The 12190-nt window shown below is 36.3% G+C and overlaps 4 protein-coding genes across 5 annotated transcripts in view; 3 read left to right on the top strand and 1 right to left on the bottom strand.

Annotated features, from left to right (window-relative positions):
• LOC115997069 (BTB/POZ domain-containing protein POB1-like) overlaps nt 1-238 on the top strand; it is a 4686-nt gene extending 4448 nt beyond the window's left edge. Inside the window, exon 7 of one of the 2 annotated variants that reach the window (XM_031236537.1) lies at nt 13-238. The gene's annotated coding sequence lies outside the window, so the exon portion shown is untranslated. The remainder of the gene's footprint in view (nt 1-12) is intronic. The other variant, XM_031236536.1, reaches the window with a different exon arrangement.
• A 737-nt stretch (nt 239-975) lies between these two features.
• On the top strand, nt 976-1928 carry LOC115996874. Its single transcript, XM_031236313.1, has one exon. It carries the CDS (start codon nt 976-978, stop codon nt 1846-1848), a length of 873 nt encoding a protein of 290 aa, XP_031092173.1. The 3' UTR covers nt 1849-1928.
• A 503-nt stretch (nt 1929-2431) lies between these two features.
• On the top strand, nt 2432-4868 carry LOC115997359 (ubiquitin-conjugating enzyme E2 28-like). Its single transcript, XM_031236901.1, has 5 exons — nt 2432-2591; nt 2708-2818; nt 3027-3154; nt 3835-3939; nt 4482-4868. Exons 2-5 carry the CDS (start codon nt 2749-2751, stop codon nt 4623-4625), a joined length of 447 nt encoding a protein of 148 aa, XP_031092761.1. The 5' UTR covers nt 2432-2591; nt 2708-2748; the 3' UTR covers nt 4626-4868.
• A 3220-nt stretch (nt 4869-8088) lies between these two features.
• Nucleotides 8089-12006, bottom strand: LOC115995712 (UV radiation resistance-associated protein-like). The gene is made up of 7 exons (XM_031234819.1): nt 11746-12006; nt 11490-11670; nt 10733-10939; nt 9859-10048; nt 9504-9652; nt 8755-8982; nt 8089-8385 (listed from the first exon to the last, which is right to left on the bottom strand). The coding sequence occupies exons 1-7, from the start codon at nt 11760-11762 to the stop codon at nt 8269-8271; spliced, it is 1089 nt and encodes a 362-aa protein (XP_031090679.1). The 5' UTR covers nt 11763-12006; the 3' UTR covers nt 8089-8268.
• Between the last annotated feature and the right edge of the window lie 184 nt (nt 12007-12190).

The following is a 12190-nucleotide window of genomic DNA, read 5'->3' as shown; positions in this document are numbered from 1 at the left end:
TTTTTTTTTTTTTTTTTTTTTTTTTTTTTTCAGAACTTGTTTTCCCATGGCTTCAGGTTATGGATAGGATGGCGACAACACTAACAGCTATAGATTAGATTAGACAGATTTTCGGACATTTCCTTTTGTCCCGGCCAGAGTGTTTACTCTTCTCTCCGGATTCAATTGGATGGGATAGATGTAAATGTAATTAAACACCGCGTAATCAGAAGTCGTTTTTTACTTGTGAGCATCAACATCAACTCGCCCTCGCAAATTTAAAAAAAAAATAATGATGGCAAGTGAGCATCGCAGATTATTGTGTGGATCATGAATGTAATATATACTATGTATTTTTTTTATATACTAAAAATACATTATTTGTAAGAAGTGTTGTGTTGAATTTTATGTGAATTGCGTGGCTACCAATTAGATTCTCCTTCACTTTACAATTGTCTATGATGCATTTTTGTGGGCAAATTATTCTGTGGACCAAGTCCATGGTATAACTAGTGTTTTTGGTGATTCAAAAACGTAATATAATTTTCTTTATCAATACTTTGGAATTAAATACCATCACTTTCAATAAAAGTAAACAAACAATCCTTCAATCTTTGAAATTTTACTATTTAGTTATACTTTTAAAATTTAGATAAATTAAATTATTTTAGTGTATGAATAACTAGGAAAAACGATGATTTTAACAATAAGCCCATGCACAAGTGTGTATTTATGTTTAATTAATCATAATCCAGAAAAGGAGGATTTTTTTGTGAAATATTTAAGTCATTTTGGGTATTTAAACCAAACCTATAGATCAGACTCCAAGTGTACTATAATCTAAAGGCCGGCCCTGCATTCATAACATGTTTTGAGTATTGTTACATTTGGATGAGTACAAATCCCTCATCTTTTTCTTAATAATCTTAACAGGCACGGTAGATACGCAATTAGTTATAGACGTAGGATTGTTGAAGATAATATTCCCATTCATAAATGGGGAATTATGCAGGAAACGTGGGGCGGCGCATCATCCAATTGGTTATATCCTGCATGTTCTTGTGGCCATCATCTTTACTTGTACAAGGAACGTTTGATCGTCAGACATTGGATTCATTTGTTGGGCAGCATGCACTTAAGAACGCATCTAATAGGCGCACAGGTAGATTGTATGATGTTGTTCTTCCGGCTAACTTTTCTGGCATGGAAGCTTCTGTTGTTCGGTTTAGAACTGGTAGTCTTTGGAAAAGAGGGGCTAACTTTAGCCTCTTCCGTATTCCTCCCAATATATTGCCGGTTCCCTTCACGAGGAGAATGCATATAGTGTTTCCCAATCTTGGAAACTGGTCGTCTTCCTACTACAGCGTCTCCAACCACACTCTTGTTGCTCCCGTGGTAGGCTTGCTAGGCTACGATGCAGACATGGCTAATTCATCAAGTCTGAGAAGGATAGAGGATTTTAGATTAAGGAAGGATCCGATTCTAGTCCATTTCCCCAATAATATATCTTTGCCGAACATGAAATGTGTTCGTTTTGGGATAAATGGCGGTACAATAGAATTCAGCAATGTGACGGTGGATGGGTTGTGTGTTGCGCGGGGACAAGGGCATTTCACCCTTGTGATTCCAACTCCGGAGGAGGAGAAAGCTTGGAAATGGTGGGCGGTAGGATTTGGGGTTGGAGTAATGGGATTGATTTTTGTGGGGATTATGATGTATAGAGTAGTGAAGCAGAAAAGAGTTGGGAGAATGGAGAAACAGAGTGAAAAGAGTGAGGCTTTAGATACGATGTGGATAGGGAGGAGTAGAATGCCTTATGCAACAAGAATCAGAACTGAACCAGTTCTTGAAGATAGCTACGTCCCTTAATTAGCTAGCTTGAAAATCAATTATGTTAGTTTTCTCATATTCAATTCATTTAGATTTGGGTGGTTTTTTTTTCTTCACATTCAGAAATAAGTGTGCAGTGGTTAGTATTAATTAATTTTATAAATTTATTTATTTATGTTGCTTTGACAAGTGAAATGTCGCATACAATATGAGTTTTGGATTGATTATTAGCTGCTTGTTCAGTCACATTACATATTGTCAACTAGTTTGAAAACCTCACACCTCCCATCCATTATTTATATTAAATGTTAACAATATATATATATATATATATATATTATATATATATATATATGCATTAAAATGTACATGACATCTTTATCCTATCGAGCATATATATATATATATAAACATAAATTTAATTATAAACACAAATTTGCTTTATAAATGCATACATATATAATATATAAACTTTCACTATATAAGGTGGAAAAAATTGAATAGGTCGATAGCACTAAGTCCTTAATTGGTGCTAGCTAGCTCCTATAACTGATGCAACAATGACAACCTAGCCTGCAATTATTATACTAAATTAAAGGTCATGATTTATTTAGTGTTGGATGATTGTGATATCCTTTCTCTCGTTACACAAAAAAAATGAATGGGTATAAAAGATAATAAAAAAAGATATTAATGGCCAGCTGCCAGGCCAGTCAAAGAGGAAGAGGAAACAACAACGCAGTGAATCATTCCATTTTTTTTGGTCTCGAATCTATCGTCAGGTTGGTCTGTGTATGTAGGTCTTAGATATTCTTGTGTTAGTTCGAATTGTTTGATTTTTTTTCGATGTTATCTGATCTAGGTTTTCATTTTGGTCATGTATTTATATAACCTTCAGATCGGAGCTGATCTCTTGGATTCCCAGGAGCGTTTTGAACGATGGCTTCGAAACGGATCTTGAAGGAGCTCAAGGATCTTCAGAAAGATCCTCCTACCTCTTGTAGCGCTGGTATGCTCCTATTCGTCTATGCGTTTCGCTAAAAATGTAATGTTTAATTTTAGCTTTCGTGCTTCCTTGCATGAATTGATTTTTGGAGGATTGCTAATATATGTTGTGCAGAATGCTTTAATCTAGAGGATTGCTAATATATGTTGAACTTACCTTCTTTAAGAAGAGAAGATGATAACATCTTCAATTTCTGTTATCTGTTGAACAGGACCTGTTGGCGAGGACATGTTTCACTGGCAAGCAACTATAATGGGTCCCCCAGATAGTCCATATGCAGGGGGGTTGTTTCTGGTTACTATTCATTTCCCCCCTGATTATCCATTTAAACCTCCAAAGGTAACAACTTTTGGTCTCTGCTGTTTTGCATTACCATTCTCTTGGAGTGATCTCCTTGTTTGTTTGCTTTGCTATTTTAAAAACTACCAAATTCACTCTGTGGTTATGTGTCAGTTTGAAAAACTACCATGCCTGGTGAGACCCTCTGGCTTTGTATTGTTATTGCCATGGCCTAATTGTTCCTATTTCTTAGCAGTGAAACTGTACAGTGGTTGTTCTTATTGCTGCCTGCTCGTATCCCCACCTGATGTATGAATGAGTTACTTAAGGAACAGGGATAAGGAAAATAAAATAAATTAAAAAGGATTTTTTAGATCATTATCCATGTGAAACCCGTTTAATCTGCCTTCCCCACCATGGGCATAGGAAAAATGGACTATCAGATGTTTGTTGCAATGGAAAGGGGTAGAATGTCTTTGGTAGTTCCTTGGAGGAAACTCAAGCATGAAAGTGTCTCTGAGATCAAATTTCCATCAATGTGAAATCAAAATATACTATAAGATGTTTGTTGTTACTTGGAATTGGAATGCTCTGAATGTGTGATGTATTGTTACTTAGAAGATGAGTGCCTGGCCCTTCTTTTTCCTAATAAAAATTGCACTTTTATTAGTTTATATATTTTGGTGCTTCTTGCAGATTTCAATTATATATTCGTAAATGTAATGTTACATTTGCTTCAGGTTGCTTTTAGGACAAAGGTATTCCACCCTAACATTAACAGCAATGGTAGCATTTGCCTCGATATCTTGAAGGAGCAATGGAGCCCTGCGCTAACTATTTCCAAGGTTTTGAGATTGCAGTTTGCTTACTATGTTGCCAAGAATTATTGCAACACATCATGGCAATTGAAATTAAATTTCCCGCGTCTGAAATCAGCTCCATAACTTATTGATAATAACAATTTAAAAAGAAAAATGAGCACCCCCTAAACCTTTTTATTAGCTTTTTGGTGTCTTCCTCCAGTCAATGGCTCCTCTTTTTTTCAGTTCATCTTCTCCCTTTTTATGCTTCTCTATCTCATCATAGGCACTAATCAAGTGTAATTGAATGATCTGAAAGAGCACTTAAAGAGTAGAATCAAGGTTTTTCCAATAGTAATCTTGTTTGAAACAGCACTATAGCATCAAGGGTTTTGCATCTTGCAGACTTGGACCCACAGCCTAATAAAATAATCACTGGTTCTGGTTTGAATCATTTATTATTCACTTTTGGTGTGTTTGATTCTTGACAAATTCAAGTTTGTTAATCTTTGCTATTATTTACAGTACATGATAAATTCCTGAATCCCGTTTCTTAAGGTGAGAAAGGTTCTTTACATTTCTTTCAGGTGTTGCTTTCGATCTGTTCGCTCTTAACAGATGCAAACCCTGATGATCCATTGGTCCCGGAGATTGCCCACATGTACAAGACAGATAGAGCAAAGTATGAAGCAACTGCCAGGAGCTGGACCCAGAAGTATGCAACGGGTTGACAGGACCGGACCGACCATTGCAAGATTGCGTTGCATTATGTAAAGTTACAAATTTGTCTGTCCTAGTAACTGTTGCAGCAATCAATGAGTGTAAAATGGTGCTAACTATAACTGGCAAGTGTGTAGATTTTTAGTTTGGATTGTGTTGTAGTTCATTTGTCAGGATTGTGTAATTGTTCTCTATAGGAAGTACTCTGTAATGGAAAATGATTGTGATTATGGGAAATTAACATCTTTAAAACATGTTGCAAAGGCATCAAGTATAATTTGTGGGTTTTCATAAACCCAAAAAGGTCATCGTGTGGGAACAACCGAACAAGTCAAGTAAGGTATAGAGGGTAAATTGAAGAATATTATTTATGGTTTAAGAAATGGGGAGAGAAAGCTTCAGAAAAATATGTGAATTTATTTATCTATAATAATAGGAATAAGAGGGATATAAACCCCAAGCAATCCCGTCCGTTTTATTAATAGAGCCACCAAGTATTACAATAAACTGAAGAACATCACCCTAAGCAAAAGCAGGCATTATCAAGTCATCAATTCATTTGAATTATATCTTATTGAGAGAAATGATCATTGAGCCCAACTCAAATCCAAAGGCTTGGACTAACACAAAATACAACATGGAGAAACCTTCAATCAAGTTGAAGATCAGATCATCAAATAAAGCCACCAACCAAATCCCCTACTACTTTCTTTTCCTACTTGCTTGAAGCCAGTGTCTCTGAGTTTCTTGGCTTCGGCTTAAGGGCTGGATCCTGTAAATTTGGCCAGCAAATGAACATTAGTTTATGTTGCACACACTAAATAGAGATAAGCAAAACATGCAACAAGCAATGTATCCACAAAGATGAAATAATGACCCTATCTATGCCAGTATGTCCCAATAGCAATTATCAAGGCTGAATATATGTAACTATCTATCTTTAAACCCTGGTGATACCATTCCACAATAGGTAGGACCAAGCTCCAAAATGCAGGCAGCTTATGGGCAATAATGAATACATAGATGGTTCTTTTCCCAAATTAATCTAAAGATTGAGATGGCTATGAAGAATGAATAACTGGAAAAAAACAACTCTGCAAGACAACTAAATTATCAAGAATTGAAAGTAATGGGTACTCATTTGCAGTACTGAGTAAAGACAGAGAGAGAGAGAGCCACTTTTCCTGAGCAATCCTAATAAAAACTAATGGGATATTTAAATGAAAAAGAACATTAGGGAAAATATAATCACTCCATCCTATCAAATATGCCTTCCCTCCACCATCACCAAAACGGGAAGAATAGGACCAGAAACAACATTGAGTTCGACATACAGCTCACAGGGAAACAACAGAACATTATCAAACAATTTCTATGAATTAAGGCCGCAATTAAGGAAAGAAAATGGCTACTGGTTTAACATGTGCCCAACCTTTTGCCGGTAAATGGATTAATCAATTAAAGTAGGCAAAAGTATTAAATAATTACAGAAGCAAACACAAATCAAGCCCAAACTCCAAAGCAGTCAAATAAAACTGGAATTTCAGACAAGATGAAGAGAAAAAGTCACAATCCTTGCTATATATCGGCGATCCATCAAAACGAAATAAGAACTTACATGAGATTGATATCATCATACACATAAGCATGTATTTTGAATACCGTAAATCAATACGAGGAATAAGAAAACTGGGGAATCGATAAAAAGGGAGTTACACTTTGGGAGAAGATAAGGTGTGCGACGACGACGGCGCCGACGACCGCGCCGACGATGGCCGTTGGTCCAGTTAGCAGACTCCACTTTCTGTATATCATCTTCGATTCTTCTTCTTCTTCTCTCTCTGTCTCTCTGCGAGTCGATTCTGGAGGAATGCGATGACTAAGGGGAGGGGAGCTGAATGAATCCAGATCTTAGGAACCTCCCTGTACGACTGGGCCTAACCAAACACTTAGCCCGAGTAAATAGGTCAGTCAAGGCCCAACCCATTATTATTGGCAAATTATTCTGTGGACACGGGTCCACCTTACAAGGTAGACTCGGCTCTAAAAATACACAATTTATATAATAAATATTTACAATTTACATACTTTGAACATTCAAAATGTAAATTGTGAAATTCAGTATATAAATTGTGTATTTTGACTTGGGTTCACCTTGTAAGGTGGACTCAGGTCCATGGCATAATTGTGGACAAATTATACCGTGCACGACGGTGCAAATAGCAATGTGCACTATGTACGTAAACGACGTCGTTTTGAGCATTGTAAACTAACCGCTATTTTTTTTGGAAATCACGTTTCCCGTTTCAGCCGGTCTATGTATTTATGTTAATATTCTGTGTTTCTAGGTAATCGTTCTGTCACTCTGTGTATTACAGGCAATCATTCTGTGTATTCTAGGCAACCGTTCTGTGTATTCATGTTAGTAACACATGTTGTGATGTGTTTGTGCATTCGAATGTTTAGGAGGATGAGTTCTGTGTATTTGGCGTCAATATTCTGTGTATTCATGTTACTAACACAGGTTGTGATGTGTTTGTGCATTCGAATGTTAGGAGGATGAGTTTCTGTGTATTCTAAACAAACATTCTGTGTATTTTAGGCAAACGTTATGTGTATTCTAGATAATGATTATGTGTATTATAAATAATGAATTCCCTGGAGTCATTTGTGTCCGCGCCCACTAACATCAAAATGACGTCGTTTTGGACCAGGGTGCACATTACTACGTGCACCGTGGTCCACGATATAATGATTGATAACTGTGAAGGTGGGCCAATCTAAATAATCTGTGAGTTAGAAGTTGTGTGATATTAGATTCTGTGTTCAGGAAAAATTTGAGAATAATCATCATTCTGGACTAGTAATAATGACAACTACGATAAAAGTTCATAGATTTTGATATTGATGTTAGAGACATAATAATAAAAAAAGGGTGTCAAGTCTCTCTGAATGAGTTTTGAAGCCATCTAAATGTACAAGAGTCATGGTTCGGAAGTCATGAGAAGCTAAGGGATTGAAAAATATTTACTGTGAAATTTTGGATGTGTTGTTGTTATGAAAATAGAACACACTCTAGCCACACACCCACACTACACACCCTCTTGGTTTTACTCTGAGAATAGAAGAACAAGAGGGACCTTATATGCTATACGTTTAATATTTGTCCCTAGTAAGGTTTAAACCATCATGAAAATGAAATTCAAGTTTGTTATGAATTATGACTATGAGAATTGTTATTGATGCATATCCCACCTGTTAGCATCTTGTCAAGATTCAACCAATTCCAAATCCTTTCCTCCTTTATTTACTTTTTTATATTTGTTGTTTTATTGCTTACATGTTTACTTCTTGTCAATCCCTTTGGATCTTATTTCAATTGGGCTTAGCTTTTACATGACTAGTGTTTGACTTGAATCCTGCTCTTTGGTCTTTACCCACACACTACCCTTAGAGAACAACAGCCTCTTGTGAACACAAGTCACACTATACTCAAGTGGGTTACTGCAATAAAAACCAGTAATAAATCTGTCTGGTTACATGTAACAACTCAGGGAAAGAAAGGTCCATTCCTTTGAAAATTGGCATCTATACCGATTCAAAATACATCAACATATTCAGACTTCTACAATTAATCCTGGAATCACTCCTCCCTCATGTATCTATGTACTTGGGAGACATAATGGTCCTCACAAGTTCTTTTAAATTCGCAAGTACATGACGTGGCCCTAAACTTGTCACGCCAATATAATTCAACAGCTGCTCTAGATCCTACAATCCGGACAAAAACAAAAATGTCAAATAATTTCAAGTCGTACTACAATAAGACACCTTTTTTAAGTGCTATCAGAAGATAACAGTCAGGCTAAAAGATACTACTCAGCAAGTATATTACTCATTCCGTCTATCACACCACATATCCAAAAGCAAACTTCTTTATAAGTTGAGCAAAATGAAAATTTCACACTTTTGTAGGTTTCAACAACAATCACAAACTATTATATAGCTACACAACTCCAAGGGGCATGCTATTAGCTCTCTCACCCAATAAAAAGGCATACGCTTCAAATTTACTTTTCTAGACTTCTTCATAAGCAGTTAGACATAAAGAAAACACAAGTACATGAAGAAGAAGTTAACCTTATTTAGCAAGAACACAGCATAAGCTGCTCTTGTTGAATCTTGCCCTTCTAAAAACAGAGGAAATTCCATCTGATTTGAATTTGAGGTGACTGATGAATTTGATGCCATATCAGATGATGAAGGCTCAACCGAAGGTGCATAATCACGAATATATGATCGAGAACCTCCTAACCGCAAAGGATAGCGAAGAGGAACTTGTAAATAGGAAGCAATAAGTAAAACAGCCTGTGATAAGATCATTCAACAAAATCAATAAGTACTATGGCACAAGAAATACAGCGCAAAAGCACACATAAGACAGATCAAAGAAAGAGAACTTCACTATGATAGAGAAGTACTACCTCTGTCTCATTTACTTGTCATGCTTATTATTCATTGGTCAAACTAACTCTTTCTTCTTAACTTATTTTCTTTAATATTTTAAAATTATTTTTAAGTTTGATTTTTCTTGTTTAATAGTACTTTTAATGTAGTTTCTAAATATATAAATTTTACACTAATAATAAACTTAATATTATGAAAAATTAAATTAAAAATAACTTCAGTCAAACCTCGTTAACCGTACCAAACATAAAATGGGATGGAGGGAGTAAAAGGTTATGGTTGGTTGTCGGAAGATTTTATAAGATGTTAAATCCAAACAGGCCACCATTTTTAGTAAACAACAAAACAGCCGATTCTTGCCAAAAGAAAAAAGAAAAAAAAAACAGCTATTTATTAAATATGAGGAAAGAGAAAGAACATACATGTGCAACATGTCCTAGAGCAGTTGCAGACCTCTGAACCGCCTTCTTATCAGTGAAAAGACCCATCTTTGTAAAAGGAACCATAGTAAGATGTAGACCCGCAATTGTTAGGGGTCCTTGATCAACACCTTTCTCTCTGATAGAATTACCTTAAAAGCAAAAATAGAGGAGTTAAAACTTCAAGATGAGGTAATGACAGCCACATTATTCAGAACTAAAACAAACAGCAGGAAAAACATGCAGCATCCAATAGACAGAGAAGGCAAAACATGCAGCATCCAATAGACAGAGCAGGCAAAACATGTAGCATCCAACAAACAGACAATAACCAGTAGGTTATGATAAGATTTAATACCTGATTTGATAGCATCGGCAAATGATCCAAGTTCTTGTTCTGGTGAATAACCAATCGCTATCTTCACAGGATAAAGCACTTGAACTTGTGATACCATATACTGTTCTCTCAACCTCAGCAATCTCTGCAATCTCTTCAAGTATTTGAGATAGCCATAACCAGTTCCCCCAGCAAGTGATCTACTCACATCCTGTACCAAAGTATAAAAAAAATGTCTCACCTTTCTTAAAGGAAGAATAAGAGAAGCAAATACCGATCCTAAATTACTGACAACCCAAATATAAAGCTTTTCTGTCCAAATGAAAACAAAAAAGGGGGGGGGGAAGTCATTTAAAAACAAAGATTAAAATGTCACATAGACCTCCATGACCCATTAAAAATGCTAGCAGATTTTGACACAGGCAAACAAGGGAGAAGAAAATAAAAAGGGTTAATGACCAATTTGGTCCCTTGACTATAGCGAAATTACCGATTTGGTCCTCGACTGTCATCCTTACCAAATTAAGTCTTCAACTTTGAAAATCTTACCCAATTTCGTCAATTTGAGTCATAGGATGATAACGGGGGGACGAAATTGGGTAAGATTTTCAAAGTTGAGGACCAAATCAGTAATTTCGCTATAGTCAAAGGGACTAAATCTCAAATAAAAACATAGTATTAAAATGTCACATACTACATATTTGTTAGCCTTTTTTTCCTTTATAGCTAAAAAATTGATTTCTTAGTAAAAAGAGTACTATATTCCAATATTGAATTATCATTTATCATGAGGAAGATAACTAGTGCCAAATCACAATAGGTGTAACATGGAAGAAGTGATCCAGTAATGCATTAAGTTAAACTTAAAACTTGAAAAATATACAAGTTATGACACCTGCAAGTGATTGCGAGCTAAAGAAATAGCATTTCCGGCAACCGACAGAGACCTGATCTCATTACTAAGTTGCTCCTCTCGCTTCTTGACTTTCTCTTTCAAAACCTTTGAATCCATTGACATGTTTCCCATTACTAACTTTCGAGATTCCAATTTTTCTCTCATCTCATCAAGCTCATTTCGACGGTTCAATGACTCTTCTTCCACCTGGAGACCATGATACAGAAGCCAAACTTCTTATTAAGGTTTCTTTAATTATCCTTGATGATAAGTCAAGCCAATAGATGGTGTGGAGTCAAAAGAATGATCTGACATCACATTACTTTTTCAGTCATCACCCACAATTGCATTCTAGCTAAAACACCCCTTGCTTGAGAAACTATTTCTTATTGTACTTAAGTTTCTGTCCTGGCAGCTCCAATAAAAGGCATAACATATTAACATCACATTGCTTTTTGTTATCAAGTCTTCTTTTAAACTCCTGATTCCCTTAACAGACTGTAAAGAACAATTCACTGTGCAAATGGCTTACTTGAACCAATAAAATCCAATGATATCTCAATTTATGAGGAGTTTCACTAATTGTTCATTTGTTTGGTCATTTTTTTATCACCCAAAAAAAAAGTTGTTTCGATCGTTGTTTGGACGCTCAGAGGAACTATAAAAGGGAGATAATGTTCCACACTGCCTGCCGAGGCCTGTGAAAAACTTTTAGGCTTATTATTATATATACATATATTGTTTTTAAAAGGCTTACCTGTATGCTGGACTGGAGCTTTTCGCGAAAGAATTGCTTCTTCTGATTGGCTTCATTGACGGCAGAGGTGAGACTGCAGAGGCGAGCCAGCTCTTGCTGGTAATCTTCCCAGTGTATGTGTATGACCTTAGCGTTTTGGCCCACGCATTGTTTCTGACCCCGCGATGAAGCAACGGCTTTGCTGGATTTCATTTAGAAATGAAATTAAGTAGCTGATCGGGAATTCCGATGATGTTGGAAGTGCAAGCGCGAGTACCTCTTCAACATCGTCATCGGAGAATTAGGGTTGCAAGCAATAACCTCCTCATCGGAAGTAGAGATGATATTTTGAGTGCGAGGATTCCGTCTGCTCTTGGCTCTTGGAACGGGTTCCAATCTCACCTTAGTAACTATCTTTGTTTAGCTTAACCGAAGGCCATGGCGATTGGAGAGGACCGTACGGAGGAGTAACTGCTCTGTTTCTTGCCTTGCCTACATTGTGTTACAGTTAGTTGGTTCGTGTTGGCATTTCTCCGCAACAATATACGGAGTAAAAGACAATAATAATTTCTATTTTTGGTCCATCTAAATAATCTACCACTACAGTGACCACATCTAATGTAAGTCTAAAATGGACAACAGTACAAGGCCCCAAAATATAATCTACCACTACAATGACCACATTAGATGGTGGATTCCAAGGGTAAGATTTTAGGATGTAC

The sequence above is a fragment of the Ipomoea triloba genome, chromosome 11, assembly GCF_003576645.1.
Source record: "Ipomoea triloba cultivar NCNSP0323 chromosome 11, ASM357664v1".
Lineage (NCBI taxonomy): Eukaryota > Viridiplantae > Streptophyta > Magnoliopsida > Solanales > Convolvulaceae > Ipomoea > Ipomoea triloba.
The sequence above is the reverse complement of the archived record's forward strand: the minus strand, read 5'-3'. Positions and strand labels throughout refer to the sequence as shown.

What these genes read in the sequence shown, in the direction of transcription:
- LOC115996874 (XM_031236313.1), top strand. Translation starts at nt 976, where the DNA reads ATGGGGAATTATGCAGGAAACGTGGGGCGGCGCATCATCCAATTGGTT.
- LOC115997359 (XM_031236901.1), top strand. Translation starts at nt 2,749, where the DNA reads ATGGCTTCGAAACGGATCTTGAAGGAGCTCAAGGATCTTCAGAAAGAT. An exon ending in TCCTACCTCTTGTAGCGCTG is followed by an intron (nt 2,819 to 3,026) that starts GTATGCTCCTAT and finishes TCTGTTGAACAG; the next exon opens with GACCTGTTGGCGAGGACATG. An exon ending in ATCCATTTAAACCTCCAAAG is followed by an intron (nt 3,155 to 3,834) that starts GTAACAACTTTT and finishes CATTTGCTTCAG; the next exon opens with GTTGCTTTTAGGACAAAGGT.
- LOC115995712 (XM_031234819.1), bottom strand. An exon ending in TAGCTCGCAATCACTTGCAG is followed by an intron (nt 10,049 to 10,732) that starts GTGTCATAACTT and finishes ACTTTGGTACAG; the next exon opens with GATGTGAGTAGATCACTTGC. An exon ending in CTCTAGGACATGTTGCACAT is followed by an intron (nt 8,983 to 9,503) that starts GTATGTTCTTTC and finishes ATCTTATCACAG; the next exon opens with GCTGTTTTACTTATTGCTTC.